Below are 27,357 nucleotides of genomic sequence, written 5' to 3'. Positions count from 1 at the left end.
GATTTTGTTTAGAGGTGGAAGTACTGAAATACTGAAAATAGCCTGTTTCCAGGATATTTCATAAAACCCTGTTCTTGTGCAAAATCCTAGCTTGCAGACTTGAGATATAGAAAGGTTAAGATTGCTAACTTCTGGGTATCTTACTTATCTGAACTATATCTCTTGAGGTTTCCTCTTCACGAGTATATTTCATATGGTCTCAATTGCAAGCACTGGAGGCCATGATGTAGATATTGAGGATGGGTGTGTGGGTGGGGTGGGGTGAGGGGGTAGGGTGACCAGATGTCCCGATTTTATAGGGACAGTCCCGATTTTTGGATCTTTTTCTTATATAGGCTCCTATTACCCCCCTGTCCCGATTTTTCACATTTGCTGTCTGGTCACCCTAAACGGGGGAGGGAATTGAGGAAACTCTCAGGATTTGGATACACTGGAACTCTATGGGAGAAGAGAAATGGATTTGTTATGTGATGAAGCAGAGTTTAACTTCTTTGTTTTAAGACTTTGAGCATTTTTTTTTTAATAAACAAAATTCCTAGCTAGGGTTTTATGTTTGATTTTTATTGCAAGTTGATGTGAAACAAATGTAATTTACTGTCCCAACAATGGACTGAAAATGTCAGCTCAGTCCTTAAATACCACTATAATTTTTCTCTGCCTCAATTTACATAGTAAAAAAGATTAAGCATTGTTTCCAACAAGGTCCACTAGTGTTTATAGGAAGTGTTTTTTCCAAAGGAGGAAAAAACATCTTTCTTTGGCAAGTGTAAGTTGAATGGCTTCCTCCCCTTACATGATACTGAGACTAGATTTTTCTAGTGCAAAATTCAGATGCTAAATTGGTAAGTAGTAGTATAGAAGCTCTTACCTGCCTTCTGTGGAGGACTTATTAGTTACTTCTGAGCCATAAAAACTCACCCTCAAATGTTGTATTAGTAAAGTATTGAAATACATATATTTACTTAATTTTCTAGATAGGTTTGAAATTTTATTTGACAATTTTTTTGTCCTTTTTAAAAGCAACAAGGAAATACTGGAAAATAAAAGGCTTATGCTTTTTTATTCTTCAGTGCTCATAAGTTCTCACAGGAATCTGTTTTAAGAATACAAGAATAAGTATATGAAATATAGTGTAAACTGTCGCAACTAATATTGTGCAAGTGAATTCCGGTCTTCCCTTCCGTATTTCTTCTGTGCTTTTCTGTCTCCAGAAATTGTCATTGTCAAGGTTGATAGGCCAAAAATCCGACCTCCCTTCAGAGTTACATTTGGCGGTCTGCTGACAACTTCACTTCAGATAAATAAATAAATAACATTTTTTAACACTAATATTAAAAAAACTAGGATGTAGTTTTTTCTTTCCCCCCGCCCCCCCTCCATACTCACAGGTATGCAACTACAGTAACGCTCTTCCCTGCTCTGCTCTGTTCTTGTATGCAGGCAGTAAAGTGAAATCTCCAAGAATCCTGCTCTGAAGGCCTGCATACAAGAAAGAAGCAGAGGAAAAGCGTTACATGAACACTTATTTGAGTACAGCTGCAATTTAATTCCCAACAGGTAGGTCCAATTTTTGGTCTGCCAGCCTTGACAGTATCATTTAAACTTTATGACCAACTGCATTAAGAACTCTTTTTTTAGATAAGAAGAAAATAAACTAGAATGAATGTGGGAGGACGTATGTAGAAAGTGGTGGTGGTATCTGGATGGCTGAATTGATTTGTTTACTTTCTGTTCAAAAGAAGTTGGTGGTAATCTAAAGAAGACCAGAATCTGTGAGCTTGGAATGGAGCACCTCTCAGGATCTGGACCATAATTCTTAAATTTATATTGCCCATGATTGAACTAACTAAACAATTAGATACCAGTCATTCTCACTTAGACATATTGTCAGTGTCTAGCCAGAGAGTGTTGGCAATAGTTGATATATCCAAAATACTTGGAAAGGTTCTTTCGAAATTGCTTCTTGTAAAAATGGGTTGGCAAATAAAATGCTTCTTAAAAGTGAACTTGAAAACCACCAACCAACCAACCAACAACAACAAACCCTTTCAGTGTTCAAATATTCTAAAATTTGAGAAATACTCATCTGGATTTTGCAAAGTAGTCAGTAAAGTGTTTTTGTAGTTCTGTAGATACCATGTATTTCACACTGCAAGGGATCCAGCCGGTCTGAACCAAAGTATTGTACAGTCTTTTGTTAGAGATACTGGATCAGTGGCAAATCTAAAGTGGTGCAGCTTACATCCTCTTCTGGGCCTCCATGTCGCTTAAATTACACCCACTTAGATTTCCTAAGACTCTCACTATTTTATCAATGTGTAACTTTATAATGCCATTTATTTTTGCCCTTTTCAGATATATTGGGAAGTCAGATTCAATAACGATCAGTGTATGGAACCACAAGAAAATCCATAAAAAACAAGGAGCTGGTTTTCTGGGTTGTGTGAGACTTCTTTCAAATGCAATCAACCGCCTTAAAGACACTGGTTGTAAGTAGACTAAGTGCTAATATTTTGTCTCTGTTTTAGAAGACTTTTGCAAAGAATTTTTAAAAAATTAAGTGGCAACTCTGTGTATATGTGAATGTTTTCTTTTTGTTTTGCCCTTTTTAAAGACCTGTATTTTCAGCTGGCCAGCCAATTGCAATATTGTTTCCTAGGTAAGGAAAATATGCTGAATTTAAGGCAGTGGTTCTCAGCCTTCTGTTTCCAGACTACCCATTACAACAAAACGTTTCAAAACACCCTCCACTCTAGAAACAAAGGCGCGGGGGGAATGACCCAACTTTACAGCTGAGCTGCTGCAGTGCTGTTTGTATAGACATCACCTTAGTCATGGGTTTTCCATCTGGAGATTGCAACTTGTTTCAGGTGGGTCATCATTCCCTCTCCCACCCCTTTGTGTCTAGAGCGGAGGGAGTTTTGAAACTTTCTGTTGTAATATGTAGTCTGGAAACAGAAGTCTGAGAACCGCTGCCTTAAGTCCAGCATATTTTCCTTACCTTGAAAACAATATTGCAATTGGCTGGCCAGCTGAAAAACCCATGACTAAGGCAATGTCTATACATACAGCGCTGTAGCGGCGTAGCTGTACCATTATAGCTGCGCCGCTTCAGCACGTCTGGTGAAGACACTCTATGCCGATGGGAGAGCTCTTTCCCATCGGCATAATAAAACCACCTCCACGGGCAGCAGAAGCTATATTGGTAAGAGAAGCTGTGCACGTGAGCACTTGTCTATATAACTTAGGTCGCTCAGAGGGGTCATGGTGTCTTTTTTTTTTTCCACATGCCTGAATGACATAAGTTATGCTGACGTAGGCTGCAGTGTAGACATAGCCTAAGCCTATTGACTTTATGACCACCTTGGACTTCAGCAATTTCATGAATGAAAACTGATCCAGTCCTAAACTTTGTATGTCTTATGACTGAGCAATTATCAGAAATATAACTATCTCTTTGTCTTGTCACGTACCTTACTTTCATATTTGCACAAACTTATACTGGAATGCTATTAGAGTTGTTGGCTTTATTTAACCAACAGCCAATATATTCTTATTTGGAAGGTTTAATGTCATGAATTGCAAACATATAATTTGATATTCTAACCATGCCCTGTTGTAATGAAAAATAGAGAGGAAAAATAGACCTAGTACCAGCATTACTCACTTTACATCATCTTGTCTGTCAGCTATTTATGTACATTAGTGGTATCTTTGCATTGAAAGTTGACAATATACAGTGCTTTTTCTATATCCCAGTGCAACAAAAGTATGTTAGAAGTGGATGAAATTGCATACCTAGAATCTTAAAGATAATTTGTTTCAGGTGAGATCACTCAAAAGGTAGTTCAGCCTCTAGGTCTTAGAATCTCAGGTGTCCCTTTCTTAACTTTGTTGTTGCATTAGTTTGGTGCTTCTGGGGCTAGTTGCCCAAATTAAACTTCCTATATCAGGGCTCTAAAGGAAGACAAATTCCAGCCACTGCCTTTATTGCCTTCAAAGATGTAACTCTTATCAGAATTGTAGTGTTTGGATTCCAAGTGTTTAACTTGTTTTTGTTTTAATAAATTGTACTTTAAAAAGGTGCATGAAGGGTAGCTTTAATTTTAAATTAGAGTTCTGTTGTTTAGAATTACTGCAACTTCAATTTCTATCTGTGTAGCTTGTGCCTAAATATGTTAAGTTTACAGCAAACTTTTACAATAGTGTGGATTTACCATTTTAAGAGAATGTTAATAAAAATTGTAAGATGCCTTTTTCTCGTTATGCTAATTAACATGGATGTCATTGAAACTGGTAAGAGAACTGTAGTAGATCAATCATAAGGCATGCCTGCCACTGAACAAAGCTTGACAAACCACTCTTGATGAAAAAAGATGTACTTACCTGGCTAGGCCAGTCAGACTTTTTTTTTCTAGGAAGTATTCTAGTCTCCCTCCAAAAAATTGGATTCTTGAAGCTGAAGAAGCAACTGAATCTCTAATTTCTAACTGCTTGTAGTTCTCAGTGGTTCAACACACTGCATTTTGCTTAATTGCTTGGACTTCTTGCTGTTTAGTGTGGAGTACATGCTCATTTGATTGATGTTCCAGATTAGCTGTGTCTGTGTTAACGTCTCTTGTACTAATATCCGATGCCATGGCGACAGTGAGTTATGGTGGTGGTTGCTCCCTATGGGGGGGGGCAGGGAACAAGTTTAGTTTTTAATACCACATAATCTGTCCAGTCTGACAGAACAATCTCCTGTGTTTAAATGAGACAGCAGGAGGAGAGTAAGAATTGTGAGGAGGAAAGAACTTTGTGAAGTGAGTCAGAGAACAGTTTAAAATTTAAAAAAGGAATTAAATGTTTTTTAACTTTAATAATTTTTACTTTCAATTTTAGAAGCATGAAAATTAAATGTGCTGTCTTAAGAATTTTGTTTTCCCTTTCTGAATTCTAGCAATTTTAAGGTAGCCTAGATCTTGGCTTTATGGTAACTCAGAATGCTCCTTTAAAAACGGCAAAATATTATATAGTTAACACTAGATATTTCCTGATTTTATAGATCAGAGGTTGGATCTATGCAAACTTGGGCCAAATGACAATGATACAGTTAGAGGACAGATAGTAGGTAAGTGTGATTTTTTTTTTTTTTTTCAGTTCAAAACAAAGTTCCATCAGCTTCTAGATTGGTGTTTTCTGGACTAGAGTAACAATAACTATGCTTTTAAATTTGATTGCCAGAGGCCTTTGGCAATGGCTCCTTAATAACAGTGTGTGTGTGTGTGTGTGTGTGTGTGTGTGTATGTACGCAGTCAAGCCCATGCATAGAGTTATAAAGAAAAATAACAAGGCCCAAGAAAGCAAAGTATACCTCTACCCTGATATAACGCAGTCTTCGGGAGCCAAAAAATCTTACCGCGTTATAGGTGAAACTGCGTTATATTGAACTTGCTTTGATCCACCAGAGTGCACGGCCCTGTCTCTCCCCCCCTCCCCCCCCCGAGGGCTGCTTTACCGCATTATATCAGAATTCGTGCTCTATCGGGTCGCATTATATCAGGGTAAAGGTGTAGTGCTGAAATGAGGCAACCCAGACTACAATAATACTAGTATAAAAGTTATATAAAAAGAAAACTGCCTTGAGCTTTGCCATGAGGAGGTGACAGATGAACTGTGGGGCTAACTTCCCCTGAAAACCCAGCAAAGCTGAAATTGTTGACCTTGCTTCAGGGCACCATGCAAGACCTATTTTCTCTAGGGTTTGTCTAAGAATGGATGCCTTACAAGGAGTTTTGCTGTAACTGGGGTGAGTTCTTCTTTGGGATAACTTCACTAATATATATTGTCTTGCTTCAGTCTCAGCTGCTGTGCTGTGTGATTCGGGTACTTTGTTCCTAAATTATTTAAGATTTTAAACACTATAAATAAATCCTTGAAGCAGGCTCATTGGAAAATAAGCAGCCACACATTTAAGTAAACATTCTTCTTTGGCTGCATTCTGAACTTCATTCAGATTAAGTTTAAAAGGCAGCCCTGAGTAGTGCACATTACAACAGTTCAGCCTGGAAGTCATCACGCTGTGGATCACTGTGATGGGGTCTGTATTTTGGTGGGGGAGCTGTAGTCTATGAATATTTCAGAGATGGGGGGGAAAAAGTTTTGGGCCTCCGTGTTCAGCTCCTGGTTATAAAATCTCCAAGTCGTGTACCTGATCTACCCTGCCAGGGATCTCTACCAATAGACAAGGGAGCAAGTGAGGGCTTCCGGATGTTTGTTACCCTCCTCAAAATACTCTGACCATTGATACCTCTGCTTTATTTTAGCTAAGTTTTAACCAGCTGTTTTGCCTCCGGTCTGCAGTCTTTGTGAGGTAGTAAGATAGTATCAAGACAGAGGTGATGTAATAGGATCAGATGGTGGGAGATATGTTGGTTTTATTAATGCTTCAGTCCATGCTGACATATCAGTTTTCCATGGAGGTTCACACTAAACAGTAATGATGATTAAATAGACACTTGTAGCAGCTCCCTTGGTGCTGGTGGAGTATCCATAGCTACCGACAGAAACCTGGTTGAAAGTAGTTTGTTCATCTCTTCCCTGAGAAGTCCACAGCTTGTGAAGTTATAGTGTGTGTTACATTAGTGCCATTGCTGCTTCCCTCTGTAAGAATAGTATCTGTACGTTGTGTTTCAAGCTGTTAACTTTAAAAAAGCTGTGTGTCTTCAGTCAGTGCTGCCTGGAACTTGACGGATACTCCGCAAGATTCCAGAGGCTTCTACCTTTTTTCTATTGAAAATTCTTTGTTAATCTCCTTAAAATTTTCTTCACTAATAATACAGTTTTGTTTTCTGGGTGAATGGGTCCAGGTAAAACTGGGTAATTCTGGTATGATACTTAGAGAGTTTTTTTTTTTTAAAAAATCAAAATAAATTGTAGCTAAAATGAGTTGGAAGTGGGATTAGCTTTATAACAAGGGTGAAATGGCCTGAATTAAAGGACAGGGTAAAATTGAAAGGGAAATTATTCTGTTTATCTAATTGGTGTCTTCAGCAATTGATCCTCTAGGAAAAGAGAGACACCTTGGTGTATGCCTTATGCCTAAAAATCTAGGGACTCCCTGGTGAATGCCTTATTACTGGGGGCAGAGAACAGGGGGAATCTTGCCTGGGGTTACCTTTAAAGTGGGTGGGAAAGAAGGGTGATGATTTTTGGGTAGTGGATACAAAGGGCACCTGAACTGTGTCTTAATCTTGCAGCTCTCTTCTGTGGCACTATTTTATTTCTGATGTGGCGGTGCAGAAAAATGAGTCCTTACTCATTACAAAATGAAGCCGTCCACTAATTTTGGTCCTCACATAGGCAAAGAGGAGGTAATTGTTTAGTTTCATTTTTGTCTGTGTGTATTGCTTGCCTACATGCAACAACATGAACTTGTAATGTGTGGGGTTGTTGCAGAATAGAGTAAATCAAGCATTTTCCTTGCTCTCTAAAGAAATTAAGGGCTGTCTTTATTTCTCTCTAATAAAGACCACACTCATAAAAGGTTAGGCATTAATACTGTCTGGAAATGAAGTTTAATGCACACAGATACAGCAAGACTTCTTGTGTAGCTCAGCTAGTGTCCCAAAATCTGGAACTTCAACATACCTTTTGGTTCAGAACTGGGCCTCTCTCTTTCAGAGGTTGCCAATAATGTTAAATTGTCTTGTGGTTTTATGATATGAGCAAATGTCCATTTGGGTCTAGATTGAGGCCATTAAACTTATTTTCGCTTCATTTGTGGACAAGATTTGAATGCAGGTGTTCAGAGATGAAAAGGTGCATTCATGTCACACAGCCAACAGAAAACAATCATGTATTTGGTTTCATACGTGACTAACCTCTTTAACAACAACAACCATATAAACAGAATGCAACCTGAGTGTTCAGATCAGATATTTTTACACAGTGCAATGTCAGGAACAAAAATTGTCCACAAAACCTGTGATTTCATAACTGCAGTGAAAAAGCTTCTGGCATAAAAACAATGTTTTAAAATGTTTAAGACTGGAGCATGTAATACAGTTTTATTTTGTTTATAAATTATTACTGTAAATAATAAGTCTGCTGTTCTGATAAATGCTTTTGAAATAGATTTAAACACATTTAAGTTGTATATCACTGATATTTGAATGTTAATTTACATAGATCCCGAATAACCAAAATGTATAGTGCTCATAGCATTTAAACTTTGCCTGTTTCGTGTGTGTCCTTTTTTGTGATGAATTTTCACCCTCATTCATAGTTACTAGGAAAAAATTAAACCTTAGTAGAAACTGCATTTTTAGACCACTTACCAGGCCCAGTCTTGGTTGCTGCTTTCCATGAGAAGTGTTCCTTTTCAGTTGGACACTGGCATTGCACGATTCCACTTGCTATCCTAGCCATTCTACATGGGATCAGCCTCCCTGTTGTTACCAGACCAGTTGTACAGTTTTTTAAGCTTTGCCTAGGGAAGATCAAAATTAATTAAAATTTCAGTTTTAACTTTTCTTCACACTTTAAATTACACTCTTATTCCTAAAGGTGGGTTTTTCAAAGTAGCATGTAGAGATTTAGCTGTGTGGAACCACACATTGTCTCTGCTTAACCTTTATTAGCTATTTGGGGAAGAAGATAAAATTGAGAAAATGGTTTAACTTAGCCCTCCTCTAAGTTGTACCATTTCCTTCCAAACGTAATTGTGATTTGGATTCTGTTGCAGTATCTTTTAATAATTGCTTTTTAATATTTTAATAGTAAGTCTTCAATCCAGAGACCGAATAGGCACAGGAGGACAAGTTGTGGATTGCAGTCGTTTATTTGACAATGATCTACCAGATGGGTAAACTAACACCTATACTCACTTTACTTTTTAACCTTTGAAGTGATGAGACGTCCAAATAAAAATAGACAATTTTAAAAATTTTTTTTAATCTTTGTAAATCTATAGAAGTTTTAATTTAGAAGCTGGAGACATACCAGTCACTGACTTAGCCTCAGTAAGTACCTTCTACAGTTATGTCTACAATACAGCTGGAATCGACACTCTGAGATCGATCCACCGGCAGTCGATTTAGTGGGTCTAGTGAAGACCCACCAAATCGATAGCAGATGGCTCTCCAGTCGACCCCTGTACTCTTTCCCCCCCGACAAGAAGAGTAAGGTAAGTCGACGGGAGAGTTTCTCCCGTCAACCCACCGCGGTGTAGACCCTGCGGTAACTCAACCGAAGTTACGTTGACTCCAGCTGCGTTATTCACATAGCTGGAGTTGCGTAGCTTAGGTTGACTTATCACGGTAGTGTAGACATAGCCTTACTCAGAATGATTGCTAAGAAAATGATTGCGAGAAAATCTCCCGTCGACTTACCTTACTCTTCTCGGGGGTAGAGTACAGGGATCGACTGGAGAGTGATCTGCAGTCGATTTGGTGGGTCTTTACTAGGCCCTCTAAATTGACTGCCAGTGGTCCATCTCAGAGCATCAATCCCTGTCATAGTGTAGACCTGCCCTAATAGTGTGAGCATTGTCTATGTGTTTGCCCATTCGGAGGGTGGGAGGAGAGCATGTTATATCAGTGAGTGAATGAAAGTATATACCTAAGAACCCACACCTGGTTTGAGAATTATAGAACAGATAATTGACTTACATGAATATAATGTAAATCTAAATCTTCTCACTTGTAAATCAGGAAAACAGTATTGTTCAAGGTCGTGGAGACTGAGTTCTTCTGTACTTGCCTGCCAAAGGCTGGGTTCAGGATATTTTTTCCTCTATGAAAACTGATGAGATCAATACCTAAAGCAGCTTGGAGACGTCAGAAAAATGTGCTGTTTTAGGTGCTTTGGCTAGCATCTGTGTAGCAGAGGAAAAACAGAATTCTGAATGTGAGTCTTGGCAGGGAAAGACAGGAGAAAATTTATATTTTTAAATGAAAATTGAAAAATCAGTTATCACTAAGTCATAAACCACATTGTGATGTTGCTTGAGAGTCTGAAGAAAGTTTTAAGAAAATTCTAAAAAGCTATGTAAGTCACTGTTAAGTATTTCCCTTCTAAACATTTCTTAGTTAATTGTATAAATGCAAAGCTAGTTTAATCCTTTTAAGAGAGAATTTTTAATGGAAAAATAAAATAGAAAAGTCCTGTAATTTAAGGACAAATACAGTAAAAGCTTTTTTTATCCGACATGTTGGGAAAATTGGGGGTGAAGGTGAAAAATTCCAGCTAAGTAAGGAGGGGGTGCAGAGCTGGGGGTTGGGGCGCGGGAGAGAGTATGGGATTGGGGCATGGGTTCTGGGAGGGAATTTGGGTGCAGGAGGGAGCTCGGGGCAGGGAGTTGGGGCACAGGAGGGCTTCAAGGTGCTGGATCCAGGGGGCACTCACCTTGGGCGGCTCCCCGCAAGTGGCAACCTGTCCCTGCTGTTCCTAGGTGGAGGTGCAGCTAGACAGCTCTTTGCACTGTCCCTGCTCTGCCCCAAGCACTGGCTCCGCAGCTCCCATTGGCCGCAGTTCCTGTGGGCAAAGGCAGCATGCAGAGCCACCTAGCCACGCCTCCACCTAGGAGCAGCAAGGACAGGTCGCGGCTTCCAGTGAGCCACGTGGAGCTAGGTAGGGAGCCTGCTGGCCCTGGACCATAAACCGGACTTTCTATAAAAATTAGAAATGCCGGTTTATAGAGTTTTCTGGATAACACAGGTTCTACAGTTGTAATTTTTATCAAAGGAAACTGGTGCAAAAAAGATACTGTGCATGATTGTTGGTTCACAAAAAGATAAGCTAATTGCACCAGAGAACTTCTGGTGCTTCACGTTAACTTGCTGCCCATCATTTGTAACAGATGCCTAAATCATTAGCAGTGGTTGAACAGAATTTTAAGGAACGCATATATTTCAGAGGAAAAGGTGAAGAAAGAATATCTTGAAACAAGCTTTTTAGCTATGACATTAGGAGTAATATTTATTATTTTACATGACCTAAGTGTGTTTACAGGATGTTTCATTTTTAATGAGTATAGATAAATTGTGTTAATCCACCATATTTAATAGAAATTTATATTAAAACAACAGAGTTTATTGGAAGCAGTGGCCAAATAATAAAAAACTGAGTGTATTATCAAACATGAAATACTTTTATTAGGAAACTTGTGGAGTATTTGGAGTTAATTTAACTTTGAATAGTTACTGAATGTGAAGACACAACATTGTTAATGATTTGTCTGGCTTCAAGAAGAAAACATTTTATTAAGTCTGGGAGTTGAGCTTTCACTATTCAGCTACTATGATTCATAATAGATGATGTCTTCCTGAGTTGGCTGTTGTGTTAGAAACATTTTTGTGCCTTGGTTTCCTGGAAATATCACTCATTGCCTTATCTCTCAATGTCCGAATTCTAGTTGGGAGGAGCGGAGAACTGCCTCTGGAAGGATCCAGTATTTAAATCACATTACACGGACAACTCAGTGGGAGCGACCAACACGGTAAGAAATTATAAAACATGCCTACAGTGGAATTCACCTACTGATCAAAAGTACTGAGCACCCGCAGCTCCCATTGGGCTCAAGGGTATGTGCTCAGCAATCCCTGAAAATCATGCCCCAGATATATTATATTCTCCCTACTCCTGCTTAATTCACAGGAATCATTCCAGCAAAATTTCTCTGTACAGGTCTTCATATCACTGATTTTTGGTAGGGTTCCACAGTGATGAAATCTAAGAATGCCAGTGTTTACAAAGTGGGCATTATGAAAAAGGGATTCTGACTGGCTGACAAATGTCTGCAGATATGCTATAACTGTATGGGTCAGCAATCTTAAGCTAATTGTTACAAATATGTAACCAGTTTTTTAAATCAATATAATCAGCTCCACTTACAATAGCAGTCAAATCTGTCAACCTTCATTTCCTGAAACCAAGTGGACTTCTGCTATTATCTAAGCCTTAAATAGTCTCTGTGCATTTTCTTCTGGAGCTTTTTGCAGACCCTCTGTATCTTCTCGTCCTTCCTCAATAGCCCTTTGGAAAATTCAATGTGCATAAGGAATAGATGGGCAAATGACCTGCATTTTTAAACTTTCAGTTCTACTATATGCCTGCATTTCTCAACTGAGAGAACTATTTATTAATTTTATTTATGAATTTTTATATTTTCTTGATTAAATAAAAATGTCTATCCTAAGGTCTAGACACAAAAATATGTCCCTAGTTTTGTACTGTGGAATGTATGGGTAGACTCCTGTGCCTATATGGATCCCCATGTGACACATTGGAGGTTCTGTGAAGGATCATTGTCTGAACCCATAATGTTTGTAACTCTTGTTCACCAACTCAGACTATCAGGGCCAACAATTTCTACCTCACTTATCCCACTTACACTATCCTTATCTGATACCCTTCTCAAAAGGCAGTGGGGGGGATGGGACAGATAAGTCTTGTAGCATACTCTGAAGTTTTATATGCTGTAACCCCTCCACTTTCCCTAGTGTCCCCATCCCATCTCCTAATCTCTTTTGCGTCCACTTCTCTGTCTTCCTCTTTTCCTTACCCTCTCACTGTCCTCTGGCTTTTCCACTCGTCCCCACCCCCCCCGCCCCCAACATGCATTAGTCTCTCCCATCTTAAAAATATATGTATACCCTTGGCCTCACTTTGCCTCTCCAGCTACCACTCTCTTTCTTCTCCCTTTCATCTCTAAGCTCATTGCTTTTATCATATCCCCTTCTCTTTGAATCCCTTCACTGGCTCCCCCTTCTCTATTGTATCAAACATAAGCTGCTTGTATTTACTTTTAAGGCCCATCATAGTCAATCCTCACACTACGTGTTGTCATTCATTCGCTATCAAGCTGTCAGTGCTCACCTCCGATCAGCCCATGATTTCAACCTCCACTTATTTTCAAACAGATACCTGTTACCCATGCACTTGGGAGGAGCACCCCATAAACTATCTCATTATGCATCTTCAAATCCCACCTGGAAAATCTTTTGCCATGATGCCTACAAAAAAACTTGACAACAGTTAGGCTGCTGATATGTGGGGACTGCTGCCTATCGTTATGACCAATGTTGTCATCTTGTTTATTTGTGTCTCTATCCATCTGTTGTCTCTTGTCTTATAATTAGATTATAAACTCCTTGGGACATGGACTGTCTTTTTGTTTGGTGTCTGAACAGTGCCTGTTGCAATGGGGGTCATGGTTTATGATGAGGGCTCCTAGGCATTATGGACATACAAATAATAAATAATAAAAACAATATGCTCAGGTAATGTCTGACGGGGGGTGGGGGGGAGTTCCTGAGCTGCAGGCCCCCCGCTAAAAATACCCTACTGCCAGCCCCGCACTTTTTTTTTTTAAAGTGTGTGGAAAGGTGGTAAATCAAGTGCTTCACATGACTTAGACTGCTGCCGCAGCAGAGAGCAGCAGTCTTTAAGGTAGGCAGAACCCATAACAATTTGAGCTAAAATGAACACCCTGAGTTGTATCTGGAAGCTAATTGACAGCCAGTGCTTATCACAGAGCACAGGCATAATGTGCTTCCTGCAAGAAGCACTGCTAAGCTCGTGTATTGCTACATTCTGCACTAGCTAATGTTTTCAAATGGTCTTCAGATGTAACCCATGTAGAGTATGCTGGCCAAATGCATGAATAGCTTAGCAAGGTCTACAAGAGAGTAGTTTACTGTCTTATCAAAGCAGTCTTTGACACAGCGGATACCTGAATATTTCTCACGTGTTTTATGAAATTAAACATGAGTGACTGTTTCCTGCACCTTTAGTGACTGATGCTTTCATCTATTGTATGTAAATGTTGTTTCATAAAGGATAGATGTGGTTGGAGAGAATAATTTCCTTGATTACAAAAGGCAAGTCACCTTTTCTCATTACCTCTCAACAGACCAGCATCTGAATATTCTAGCCCAGGCAGACCTCTGAGCTGCTTTGTGGATGAGAACACACCAATTACAGGAACAAATGGTGCGACATGTGGACAGTCATCAGATCCCAGATTGGCAGAGAGAAGAGTCAGGTCTCAAAGGCATAGGAATTACATGAGCAGAACACATTTACATACTCCTCCTGACCTGCCTGAGGGATATGGTATGTGAGTTAAAAAATAACATGACATTATTCCAGTCCTTCTCTAAGAAATTAGGTAAATGAGGTTCCCTCCTCCCCTGCTCTTTGTAACTTTTTTCGATCCTCTTTCTTTGATAACAGATTTAAAATGTTGATCTGTCTGGGGTCTGCACAAAGTCTTAAATTTAAGCTTGGACTTCTGGTGATAGCCTTATTGTAAAGCAGTGAGACATTTTGTGAGGAAGATGGAGCACTTCTTCCCATTCCATTATTCCTGTCCTTGTTCTCTGGACAATTTAGTGACATTTCTATAAATTGGAAGTAAATACTTCCCTGCACTGTTTCACAATCAGATGAAGAAATGTGCCAGATGGAAGCCATTAGTGAAGGGCAGACAAAAATGGTAACTGCATTTGGAGCTATTAAACTTTTCTTTAAGACTTTTGCTGTTCCCAGAATATGTATTTGTTTCCATAGTAGATTCTTACAAGAGTGCACTTAAATGATAGGACATTATTAATGTACCACATGTATTCATCTGCAATTGAGCATATATGTGCAATGGTCAAATGGGCAAACTTAGGTATGATTTGTGGTTAAATTAAAGAAAGGACTTTGATACATTTTATAAACTCTTTAAATTTAAATTAATCTTGATATTTAAAAGCATAATTTGATTCTCTTCCCTTCTGTATGTAAATTGAAGTGGTAAGGTTCATTTGTGACTTGAGGGGAGGGAGAAACTCTTGCAGTTTTTAAACTTGCAGCCCTAGAGCTCAGTATAACACTCACTATGGGCAATAGGTGTCTTTCCACAAACTGCAGTGGGAGTTGGAACAAGCCATATTCCAGCATGTTGGAAAGCCCTCCCTTATATTTTGTTAGTGTGTAGATGATGGGTGATAAATTGCAAGAACTAGAAAGGAGGAAGCCTGGTGCCAGTAGAAACGTACATTACAATAAGATTGATTAGAAAGAGGCTGGAAAATCATGGAACACATTAAAAATCATATGGCTTTCCCCCCACAATTTACAGAGGTTCACCTACATTGTTTCCATAGTATTTAAAAAGGTGGTCACCACCGCATCATAAAGCAGTGCGGCCTGGTAGATAGAGTATTGGGCCAGGACTCAGAAGATCTGGGTTCTGAGGATGTTGTGAAGGCAAGACTATAGCAGGATTCAAAAAAGAACTAGATATGTTCATGGAGGTTAGGTCCATCAGTGGCTATTAGCCAGGATGGGCAGGGATGGCCATAGGTGCCAACTTCCCCTCTGCCCCATGGGTGTTCGACCCACCCCTGGCCCTGCCTCTGCACCACCCTCGCCCGGCCCCAATTCCACCCCCTTCCCCCAAGTCCCTGCCCCTGCCCTGCCTCTCTACTGCCTTGTCCCCTGAGCATGCCGCTTCCCCACTCCTCCCGGAAAGTCCTAAGCGCTGCCAAACAGCTGTTAGGCGGTGGGAAGGAGCAGGGAGGAGGTGAGGAAGGGATGGGGGAGGGAGAGCAGGGGAGCACCTGCTAATTTTTCCCTGTGGGTGCTGCATCCCCACAGCACCCAGGGAGTCAGCACCTATGGGGATGGTGTCCCTAGCCTCTGTTTGCCAGACGCTGGGAAGGAGCGACAGGGAATGGATCACTTGATGGTTACCTGTTCTGTTCTTTCCTTTTGGGGCACCTGGCATTGGCCACTGTCGGAAGACAGGATACTGGGATAGATGGACCTTTGGTCTGACCGAGTATTACCATTCTTATGTTCTATTCCTGGCTCTGCCACTGGAGTGCTGGGTGACCTTGGACAAGTATGTGCCTCAGTTTCCCCATCTGTAAAATGGAGATAATGATACTGCAAAGCACTTTGAGATCTACTGATGAAAAGCACTGTATAAGAGTGGAGTATTGTTATACTTTGATCACTTCACATATTTTGTCAAGTAAGCTATAGTGGATGACGTAAGTAGTTAACGTCTGCATGGTAATGTGACCTTGTGCCTTAACATTTCCTAAAATCAAGTGCTTTTAGCTATTCAGTAGGTTTAACTGAACTTCATGAAGTTTCAGTTTTTAAAATTGGAAGACTTCTGGCACAACGGAATGAGCCCTTACCCATGTGGCTAGAGAAGATACTCTCACAGTTGTAAGTGTAGTTGGCCAAGTTGATTCCATCTCTCATAATACCTATAAAAACACTTCAACACAGAGATAATGCTGTAATCTCATTAAATGTCTAATCTTTTTAGTGGAAGTTTTTGCATTTGATGTGGTGTTCCTCATTTATCTAGAGGCTTTTATAGGACACTACCAGCTGGTAGTAGAGAAATACCTATGTCATGGATAATGACTTGTTAATTACCTAGATATTTGGGTCAAGGACATCTGAATTGACTCTTTAGGGAAGTGGAACATTTTAAAGTAAAACATGGAATATTTAGTAGCTGCTTTGAATTTATGCTTTTTTTAAAAAGGCTGCATTCTTGTCTCATTTTGTATACAGACTTAATCTTTCTTATGTACAACTAGGGGAATATTGGAATACTTTTGTTTTAGACTACTTGAGAAACGTTACCACATTTGATAGTTCTGGAAGGCTGGTACAAAGACTGTTTTGAAACATGTTTCCACATTGTTCAGTTGCTGATATAACTTCTGCTATACTCTGCTTAATTTAAAAAAAAAACAAAAAAAACCCACTTTACCAAAAAGTCTGATTTAGATCCCTATGACAGTACACTTAGGCTTTGTCTATACCACGCAGCTTTTAGCAACACGGCCACGCCTTTACAGCTATGCCGCTAAAAAGCATGCAGTGTAGCTGCTGTTTGACAGCAGAAGAAAGCTCTCCTGCTGACAAAAAACTTCCACCCCCCACAAGCTGCAGCAGCTTTGTTGGCAGGAGAGTGCTCCTGCTGACAGAGCACTGTTCACACTGGTGCTATTCATCTGTAAAATTTTTGTATTTCAGGGTGTATGTTTTTTAACACCTCTGAATGACAAAAGTTTTGCCAACAAAGTTCCAGTGTAGACAAAGCCTGAGACTCTCTCTAATGGGACCTATTATGCCTATTATAACCATGTAATATGTGCTAGTTTAGTGTTTGTAAAATGTGTGCTATTCTAGAGTTTAGGCACTGCCTTAGAGGAAGTAAAAGCCCAGTATTGCTGAGATTTTATTATGTAATCCCAGATGTAGACACAATTCCAGAAGAAACTGAAACCTTTGTCTCCTAATAGACTCCTGTGAACTGCAAAGAAAAGATACTGCTCTCCTATCCATATCTACAAATTGTAGTATTTCCCCAAAACTCTGAGACTGTAGAAAAACCATTCCATGCCTCTAGCAAAAACAAATATCTAAAAACTGTCAGATTGCCAATTTTCAAGGTTTGCTACTATGTTAATTGACTCTGATTTGGATTTCTTACTTGGACACCACATGCAACCTGCTCAGCCTGCTGTCAGGAAGCCTAGCTCTCTCCACATGTTAATCCAATGACAGTACCTAGAAACCTTCCATGGAAAAAATCTGTTTAACCACATTTCTAGAGCATCCCTTCTTTTGAGCAGGTCTTTTTGGTTAGTAACTTTGTCTATAATCTTGTAGTATGAGCTGGATGACTTTTTTATTTTCCTTTTTGCCTTTCATGTATGTCAATCTTTGTGGTTGTTCTTGTATTATTTTATCTTAATTAACAGAGCAAAGGACAACTCAGCAAGGTCAGGTCTATTTCCTGCATACTCAGACAGGTGTAAGCACATGGCATGACCCAAGAGTACCAAGGTAAGAGAAGAACTCACATGTCTTTTATTGTTATATGAAGTCTTAAATTAAACAGGACGCTCTTAAAATTGCTTGTCCTCCAGTATTACACTGTTGAATGTTACTTAAGAGAATATGCAGACTAGCTTGCTAGATGAGACATGCCCCTGCCCTCTTCTCAGGGCCGGCTCCAGACCCCAGCGCGCCAAGCGCGCGCTTGGGGCGGCATTTTGCCGGCAGGCAGCAGGCGGGTCCAGCGGACCTCCCGCAGGCGTGACTGCGGAGGGTCCGCTGGTCCCGCGGCTCCAGTCGACCTCCCGCAGGCATGACTGCGGATGCTCCACCGGAGCAGCGGGACCAGCGAACCCTCCGCAGCTGCGGGAGATCCACTAGAGCCGCGGGAGCAGCGGACCCTCCGCAGTCATGCCTGCGGGAGGTCCGTGGTCCCGCGGCTCCGGTGCACCTCCCGCAGGCATGACCGCTTGGGGCGGCCAAATTCCTAGAGCCGCCCCTGCCTCTTCTCCACCCCCACCCCTCCCCAGCATCCAGCTTGTCATCTTAACATAAGCCACTCAACAAAATAAATTACACCCCTTGCATTGAAAACTAAGACTTCAAAGAATTCTTCAATAGTAGGAAGTCTCGGAGAATAAATAAAACTGTTTTTATGAAAGGAGGTATAGTATCTGATGGTGTTAGTATCAGATATAGCCCCAAAGATTATAAGCAAGTCTGGCTTTTTATCCCTAATAAAATAATGGAACACACAGTAGAAGATGGAAAATTCACTAAGGCTTGGTCTACACTACACAGCTTTGTCGCTGAAAGTCAGGCAGTGTAAACGCTGTTTGTCGGCACTTTTGCTGACAAAATACTTCCACCGTCTATGCGCGGGTTTCGCTTTGTTGACTGGAAAGCGCTCCTGACGACAACGCAGGCATTCACGTAGGCACTTGCCTTGGCAAAACTTTTGTCTTTCAGGGGAGTGGGAGGGTTTAAGCACCTGTGAATGACAAAACTATCGTTCAATTAGCAGTGTAGACAAAGCCTTAATGTGTAGGGCTGGCTCAGTCAAAAGTTCTCAGCTCCCACTGAGAGAAATGGCAGCTCCCAGAAGCTCATCAACCTGGCTTCTGCTTTTAGGTACCTAAATGAGAACTGAGTTGTAAAAATCTGGCCCATAGAAGATAACTGAAGCATGAGAATTTAGCAACATAAATTTAAGTGCAAATCTTGTTAAACTGGATTATTTTTTGTTTGCAGACAAACCTGGGAATTTAAATTCCTAACTGTGCTGGACATTAAAAATTGTGGATTTAACACAGACCTTGTTTTTATGGCTCATTACAACAATTTGTAACACATTCTGCTGCCTACTCACCCTCCTTTTCCCTATGACTGCAGAGGTGCTAAGTGGTCTCCTAAACACCCCTTGTGTTTAACAATCTGTCCCACCTTCTATTTAGCTGCAGTACTCTCTGGTTACCTTCTGCAGATTTGAGGAAGAGCTCTGTGAAGCTTGAAAGCTTGTCCTTTCCAAAAATAGAAGTTGGTTCAATAAAAGAGATTACCTCATTCATCTTGTCTCTCAGGATTATTTTACTGACAGAATAAAAAAATTGAAAAGAATATGGTTGATGTCTTGTATGTTTAGACTTTAATAATGCATTGGATACAATATCTTATGGTCTCACAATCAAAATAATTCATATTGGCTTGAGTATGAATACTGTCCCATGGTTTAGAACTAGCTGAAGGACTGTAAATAAAGGGTAATGAAAAATGACAGGTTTTGAAGCTGAAAAAGGTGTGTAGTGTATTACTTCAGGATTTGGAGTTAGATCCCTTTTCATTAAATATCTTCCTTTAATGATCTGGAAGGAGGGAGCAGGCAGCACATATATGAAATGTATGTATTACACTAATTTGGGAGGCGATATTATGAACACCACTGAGGACAAGGTAGTAGTACAAAGGGACCTAGATGTATTAGAAAGGGATGCTCGAAACAGCAAAATATGGTTAAACTTGGAAAATGTAAGCCAATACGTTTTTGTTAAAAGGTAACTTGAAACACTGATACTCAATAGGATATAGAAGTCGTGAAATTGGTGGGATATACCTAGAGGTGACCATGGGTAGCATTTTGTAATAGTCAAAAAGATCCAGTGTGAAGCTGTGTGTACAGGGGTATTGTATTGTGGAGCAAGAGGGAATACATAGACTGTTCCTCGGATATCGTAGTTAGTTCAGGGCACCTCATTACCCATAGACAAATGGGAAGGAGTACACACATGAGAACCAAACTGATAGAAGGGATTGACTTGATTCTTTACACACAAAAAGCTATTGTGTACAGCTTGGTAAATATTTAAAGGGAAAGATTAATCTGAAGTTTGCAAATATCAGGAGGAAGGGGAATATAATTAGGAGTAATGAATTAATTAAGAGGGAAAAGAGATCCTGAAAATATTCCATACATCGATGAGATGTACTAAATTCTGGAATGGTTTCCTAAGGGAAATGGGGAAGCCCAATTTTCTTGACATATTTGAAACTAGATTAAGTACTAGAAAAATGTGTTCTGCAGAATAAATTCTGCCTTTTTAGGTGGAGATGGACAGGATAATCCAATACATCTTTGCATCTCCACTTTCCAGAAGGTTGAGTTTTACTGTCCCACTCATTAAACGTATCCCTGTCTGTGTAAAGAGAGAGAATTATTGTAAGCTTAAAAAAAAAATTGTTAACACACTGGAAGCTCTTTAAGATTATTACCTCCTAAAATCTGCAGATGCTAATGTAAAAATGGCATGTACAGCCCTAAATTGGCAGCAAGCCCTGAGATTTATATGAAACTTAACAACTCTGTGGTTGGCTTCTGCTCATGTTCATTCCCATGTAAATGAATGTTGGATTGCAAGAAGTGGGTAAGGTGCTTCAAAACGATAGTATGAAGAACAAAACGTAAAGTTTTTAATGAAAAAGTGACACTTTTGCTGTTTGAAATACTACTTTTAAGACAAGGAAAAATACTTTTTATTGTGATGTTGTCCTGAACCTTTGGGGACTATGGAGAAGATTTTCTAAAACACAAAAGGCAATTAAGCAGCTGATGCCAAACTGTTAACTTCCATTTGTGCCTTAGGCCTTGGCTACACTTGCAAATTTGCAGCGCTGCAGCAGGGTGTGAAAACACACCCTCTCCAGCGCTGCAAATTGCGGCGCTGCAAAGCGCCAGTGTGGTCAAAGCCCCAGCGCTGGATGTCAACAGAAGTTGAGCTAGAATACCTAAAGGTTGTCAGGGAGAAGGGATGTTTTATCATTCCTCAGAGAAATACTAGGCAGTTTTTAAAAACCACAATATTCATCTTAAATAAATTAACCTGCAAATGCTACTTGCATTCTTCTGGCTTTAATAGAGATTACCTGAGACCACTTAATGGTTTACTTAAAATACTCGTTAAAGAGCTTTTCTTGCATCTAATTGTTTGTTTTTTAAAACAGTCAAAAATGGCTTTTTGTTTGGGCAGATATCCATGCATAAATCTTCATGGAAAATGTAACTAATCAGAAACGTGGTTTGTTTTGTATGAGTTTTTAAAATGTGATTGAGTGGCTTAAATGACTACTGTTGTTGTTTTTAAAACTGTTTATTGTTAAAACTAGTGCAACTCCTTTTGGCAAATATGGTGGCAGCTTTTATTTTTGTTTTTAAGTCTGTATTAAATTAGTATCTGATTGTTATTTTGTAAAAATGAAGATTATGTAATAACTGCTTTTCCAATGCATGTGTAGTCGGGTGTGTATATTTTCATTTTCTCTGGTAGGCTTGTACCTTGGGAGTAGAGATTCCAGCTGAACAGATTAAGTTTCTGAAACAATACATTTTCTCAGACTTCATGGAATTGTTCTGTTACATTTACACTTGTTTGGCTCAGAGGCCAAATGCTGAGGTATTTTTCATTTTATATTTGTTTTTGCAGGGATCTTAGCAACATCAATTGTGAAGAGCTTGGTCCACTGCCTCCTGGATGGGAGATCCGTAATACAGCAACAGGCAGAGTTTATTTTGTCGACCATAACAACAGAACGACACAGTTTACAGATCCGCGGCTATCTGCTAATTTGCACTTAGTTTTAAAGTAAGTTTGAGAAGTGTCCAGCACACATTAAATTTAATATTAGATCAAGAAGGTGACTCTCGTGAGAGTGCTTGTTATAAGCCAAGGTGCATTCTGTGTTATGTAAACTCTCTGTAACAGTATTTGCCCTTAAATTAACATGCTGCAGACATCTGTGTATATACATAGTTTATATGAGAGAGCTTTGATTACTATATAAATATTTTAATCTCTACCACCCTTCAACAGGGGCGTGGCCACTGTGATGTCATGGGGGGGCAGGTGCCGTCCCATGGAAGAGATCTGCCACCCCAGGTGAGATATTGTATAACAGTGGCATTTATCCAGGGACAGTAGAAGTAGTAGAAGTAGTGCCTGCTGTACCTTTTTGCATTGTCTTCAGATTTTAATGATTTAATCTATGGGGTAACAAACTGATTTAAAAAAATTAGATGACACATTTTGTTGTCATTAAAATAAAAAATTGATGCATTGGGCCAGGGAGCAAGTAACTAGGTATTCTTCCACAGTTTATCCAGCTCCAGATCTCTAATAAAGATAATTAGAAACATTCTGAACATAAAGAACCACTCATTGGATATGAAGCTACTACTAAACACAGAGAAAAATAGTAAGGGTATTTATGATGTGCACTAGGGAATATGTCCCAGCATTTAGAATCTTAAGCAAAACCTAAATCTGGGTATTTTCAGATACTGCCTTTTTATTATTATTAAATAAACATTAAGGAATTCTGGCTCTCACTTTCATTCCTGATGTACTCATTTCACATTGGAGTGTTTCTGTATCACTAAATGTGGAAACCGAAAAGAATACAAATGTTTGTTTTGTCTAGATGCAGCCATCAGCTTGTTCAGACATTGCTGGAATTTTGACTCTGCTGTTTCTCCCACTAACAACTTTTTAAGACCATTGTTTCGGGAAACACCTGCATAGCATTAACTAGGTGTTGAGTGGAAGAAACAATGAAGAGCTGGATGGACAGAAAGCCATACGCAGTCAGCATAAGGAGGTGTTGGGGAGGGATGGCAATAAGTTTTCTTAAAGGGCATCGGAGTATGTCGACACTTAAACTGCTACAGCAGCACAGCTTCAGTGTAGACACTACCTATGCAACAGAAGGGGTTCTCCCATTGGCATAGATAATCCACCTCCCCAAGAGGCAGTAAGCTAGGTAGATGGAAGAATTCTTCCTTTGACCTAGCACTGCCTACACAGAGGGTTAGGTGAGCATAGCTATGTCTTTTGGGGGTGGGGGTGGATTTTTAGCTATGCCAATAGAAGTTCCTGGTAGACCAGCCTTCAGTCATTGGGAAATGAAGCCAAGAAGAGTATGTCAGAAGCCAGCAAGTAGAAGAATCAAATTAGGCTTTGAAAACATCCAGAGAAGCTTTTTATGTAACTTTTGTGCCATCACGTAAAAGTTGCCTAGCTGGTTTGGGAAAAATGGCTTTTGTCTGGACAAGCCACATCTGGAATCTAGTGTATTGAGAGAGAATTTGCCATCTAAACATGAGAAAAAATATTTTTAAATGTTTTTGAGGACCATATTTTTGAGTGTTATGGGCATTTTAAAAAAGTCTTCATAGTCCAGGTTGATGGCTTCTTTTTATGAACCATGTACCTTTTTTCCTTAACTGTGTTTAGATTCCTTGTCTCCTTAGCTGCTTGCTGGCATTGAAACTGAATTTACCAGTGATTCTTTAGGAGCCTGCACACATCCCACACAGAGAATTATTTTTATTTGGATATTTTAACCAAAAATTCTCTTTTACAATACATTTTTTATATTTGTAGAAAATGCAATTTGTTGGAGTATTTTTATTTAAAAAAAATAAATATTCTGGTTAGCACAGCCTCTGTTTAGATCCACCAGTTGCCATTTCATAGATATTTACAAAATAACAACGCCTCTACCCTGATATTACACGGGCGTGGGGAGCCAAAAATCCCTACCACATAACGGCCTTTCACCTATAATGTCAGGGTAGCAGTGGCAGGGCTGCAGCAGTGATTTAAAGAGCCCGGGGCTCCGGCTGCGGGGAGTTCCAGGCCCTTTAAATTGCCGGCGAAGCCCCGTTGCTGCAGCCCCGGGGTAGCGGCAGCAGGGCTCCAGCAGTGATTTAAAGGGCCCAGGGCTCCATGCAGCAGCTGGAGCCCCACTGCTACCGCGCTATATGCGAACCCGTGTTATATCGGGTCGCGTTATAGCGGGGTAGAGGTGTATGACATGGTCGTTCGCATGACATTTTATTGTGCTTACAATAGAGCTAGCTTTGCATCAGAAAAATCCAGTTTGACTAGCAAACTCCAGAACCATTTTACACTTCTTCAAGCTGTAAAGACTTATAACAACATGCTTAAGTTTTTCATTTGTACATCTGTCTTTCATTAGAAAAAGATTTTAGAAATTCAACCAACAGTGTCTGCAGGCTGATAAATTCTCTGTAATGTTTATTCTTTTATTGTACCAGACAGGATATGTGAAAGTGATTCTCTCTCCACCCCCCCCTCCATGTGCCCCCCACCATTTACTCTGAAGTAAAAACATGTCATTTGCCTTAGGCCTGTAAGATTTTGTAAATTATCTGAAAAATAAAATAATATTAAGAGGGATGGGTGGAATATAATTCTAAGTCAAAAAATATAACATAGGGTGCAGTTCAGATGATACTGACTTTTCCATTGAGCAGAGATGCCATTTTGTCCCGATGCCATTATACATAGCTACCTAATTCTGTTTAAAATTTAAATATTGGCCCAGAGTTACTGATATTTTCAAAGCTGAATGAGTTAAATGCTTTATTGAATATATTACTTTAGAAGTGTAGTTGAGCAATTTTCCCGTGATGCAAATATTGAAAAATAACTATGAAAATAGCAAAATACCAGCATCAACAGTTCCGTAATGGTAAAATAATGTTTTTATTATTTTAAGTACTGCAAACTATTTAGCTAATACTTCATTTGTGATTTGGTTTTGGTCTGCTTCAGCTAATACTATTTTATTTTTCTCCCTCCAGTCCTGCAGCTATTTTAAAAAATTGTAATTTGATGCATAGTTCTTAAACTCATGCTGATTTCACAGATTAATCTCAGTCTTAAAGGAAAAAGTAATCAATTGGCTTTGTATCTACAGGGCTACTATCTTTAGTACAGTATATAGTATTACCTTGTCTGGTAGGCCTTATACAAGGGATGTTTTTACTGGCTTGCCCTTGTGGAATTAGAATGTGCAGGAAATGAAAGAATGATTTCCTTTTAACTTGAGCATCATCAAGAGCTATCCTCGAGTATATGGAGTTTATATTGTTGTTAAACATAAATCTATTGTCATGTCTCATCATGAGTGAGAGGATAGTGTTAGATATCAGTCATGGGTGCATTAGAAGTACATAGCACTAATGATGTAGGGCTGGATTCAGGAGCTAAGTGGGGGACTTTGCTTCAAGGGCCATTTGGAAGTGGACCTTTAGGGTTGGTTTATGCTAGACTGGGGTAGGCAACCTATGGCACATATGCTGAAGGTGGCACGCGAGCTGATTTTCAGTGGCACTCACACTGCCTGGGTCCTGGCCACCGGTCTGGGGGGCTCTGCATTTTAATTTAATTTTTAAATGAAGCTTCTTAAACATTTTAAAAACCTTATTTACTTTACATACAACAATACATTAGTTATATATTATAGACTTATAGAAAGAGACCTTCTAAAAATGTATTACTGGCACGCGAAACCTTAAATCAGAGTGAATAAATGAAGATTCGGCACACCACTTCTGAAAGGTTGCCGACCCCTGTGCTAGACGATTAAGTTGACCCAGCTGCGTTGCTCGGCAATGTCATAAATTCATATTCCTGAGCGATATAGTAAAACTGTCATAAGTCCCTGTGAAGACAGAGCTAAGTTGATGAAAGAATTCTTCCATCAACATAGCTACTGCTTCTTGGGGAGATGGCTTACCTATGCCAATGGGAGATCCCTTCCTGATGGTATGATCAGTGTCCATACTGAAGAACAATAGCAGTGAACCTCACCACTATAGTGTTTTAAGTGTAGACAAGTCCATAGAAATGATTTTCTCATTTTTTTGGGAAAGAATGGAGAGGAAAGTAGAATGTCTTACACTTTAGCTTTGAGTAGCACTGAGATGTTGGTTGTCTTCCTCATTAAATCATTTTAGTGCCTTTTTTAGGATAATGGTTTTAAGATAACTGAAGCTCATTGTAAATAAAACCAACCATGGTCACTTTACAGAGGTATTTTTAGAGTTTGAATTTAATTTTCTTTCTTCACCCCCCAAATAATTGCTCCTGGAGATTTCTCTGATATCTGCTTCTTGTTAAATCTTATGTGAATCAGTTTACAATTTATTCTGAGAAATTTGCAATGGCAGAAGGGGGAAGAAAAATTCCACTGATACCTGCTTCCTGACTAGCAGATAATTAATAAGTTATGTGTCCTAAATATTGGTGGTAGAACTGAATTTAATTCCATTATCCCCTCCTTAGAGCCTGTGGGATTAAAGCAAATATTAACATTAAAACTCTTTATTTTTGTTTTAGTGATTTAGAATGTGCCCTATGGCAGTGTTTCTCAAACTGTGGCAGCCTGGACCACCTTGTAATTGTTGTTGGTCTGCAGTGATCTTTCTGGTCCCAGTTTTCCTCCTTTTTCACCCTGCTAAATTGCATTAAAAGAAAGGCTTCTGTAATAACAGAATGGCTACTGAAACCCCGGAGCAAGCTGGGACTTTCACTTTTAACTTCCAACCCTGAATGTTCCAGTGGTGAAAACTTGCTGGAAATGAATTCTGGTTGGCCATTGTTCATAGGGAGCTTTCTAGCAGATCATGTTCAAAACAGTCAACAGACTAAAATATTTTCAGGTCTAAAATTATGCATGATTCTGTTTAGAATCTTTGGTGCATGAGGTTTGAAATATCATTAATAACAGTCAACTGAAAAAACGCATAGTGAAATCTAACCTTCATTATTCAGCACTGTACATTCAATGTATTATCTTTTGTGTTCCACATGAGACTTTTTGCTGGACAGCGTAAGTAAAGTGTACCTTTTTTACACCGTTGTGATAGGTCATTGTTTCCCAGATGATGGGTCATGACCCACCAACAGGTCATGGGAAGATTCTAAGTGGGTCGCTCGCAGGCATAGTGCAGACGGGGAGCCCAGCTCATACTTACCCTAAAGCTGCGGCTCCTTTCCTGTGGGGCTGAGCCTGATTCCCCACTCCAGACATGGCCTGGCATGATAGGTTACAGCACTACTGAGATTTGGCTTGGCCGCCCCGCTTTCATGACAGAAGAGTGGTACTGTGGCCCTCTGAACCAAGTCACAGTGCCCAGAGTGCGGAATTGGG

The 27,357-nt window shown here is 39.7% G+C and overlaps 1 protein-coding gene and 1 long non-coding RNA gene across 6 annotated transcripts in view; one reads left to right on the top strand and one right to left on the bottom strand.

Annotated features, from left to right (window-relative positions):
- SMURF2 (SMAD specific E3 ubiquitin protein ligase 2) overlaps positions 1-27,357 on the top strand; it is an 81,736-nt gene that overhangs the window by 40,609 nt on the left and 13,770 nt on the right. For 4 of the 5 annotated variants that reach the window (XR_005588248.1, XM_039500260.1, XM_039500257.1 and 1 more), the window contains 8 exons: positions 2,356-2,489; positions 5,048-5,113; positions 8,764-8,848; positions 11,399-11,482; positions 13,898-14,100; positions 17,772-17,856; positions 21,822-21,980; positions 22,209-22,274. Coding sequence is in view for 4 of the 5 variants with exons in the window: in XM_039500260.1 (XP_039356194.1) it covers positions 2,356-2,489; positions 5,048-5,113; positions 8,764-8,848; positions 11,399-11,482; positions 13,898-14,100; positions 17,772-17,856; positions 21,822-21,980; positions 22,209-22,274 (882 nt within the window). In the remaining variant the exon portion in view is untranslated. The remainder of the gene's footprint in view (positions 1-2,355; positions 2,490-5,047; positions 5,114-8,763; positions 8,849-11,398; positions 11,483-13,897; positions 14,101-17,771; positions 17,857-21,821; positions 21,981-22,208; positions 22,275-27,357) is intronic. The other variant, XM_039500258.1, reaches the window with a different exon arrangement.
- On the bottom strand, positions 1,076-27,357 carry LOC120382837. The gene is made up of 4 exons (XR_005588249.1): positions 27,182-27,357; positions 8,322-8,473; positions 1,387-1,479; positions 1,076-1,291 (listed from the first exon to the last, which is right to left on the bottom strand). It is a non-coding gene; the product is annotated as an uncharacterized LOC120382837 (long non-coding RNA).

This window comes from Mauremys reevesii, linkage group 15 (genome assembly GCF_016161935.1).
Source record: "Mauremys reevesii isolate NIE-2019 linkage group 15, ASM1616193v1, whole genome shotgun sequence".
Taxonomy (NCBI): Eukaryota; Metazoa; Chordata; order Testudines; family Geoemydidae; genus Mauremys; species Mauremys reevesii.
Note: the sequence above shows the minus strand (reverse complement) of the source record. Positions and strands in the feature narration are given on the sequence as shown.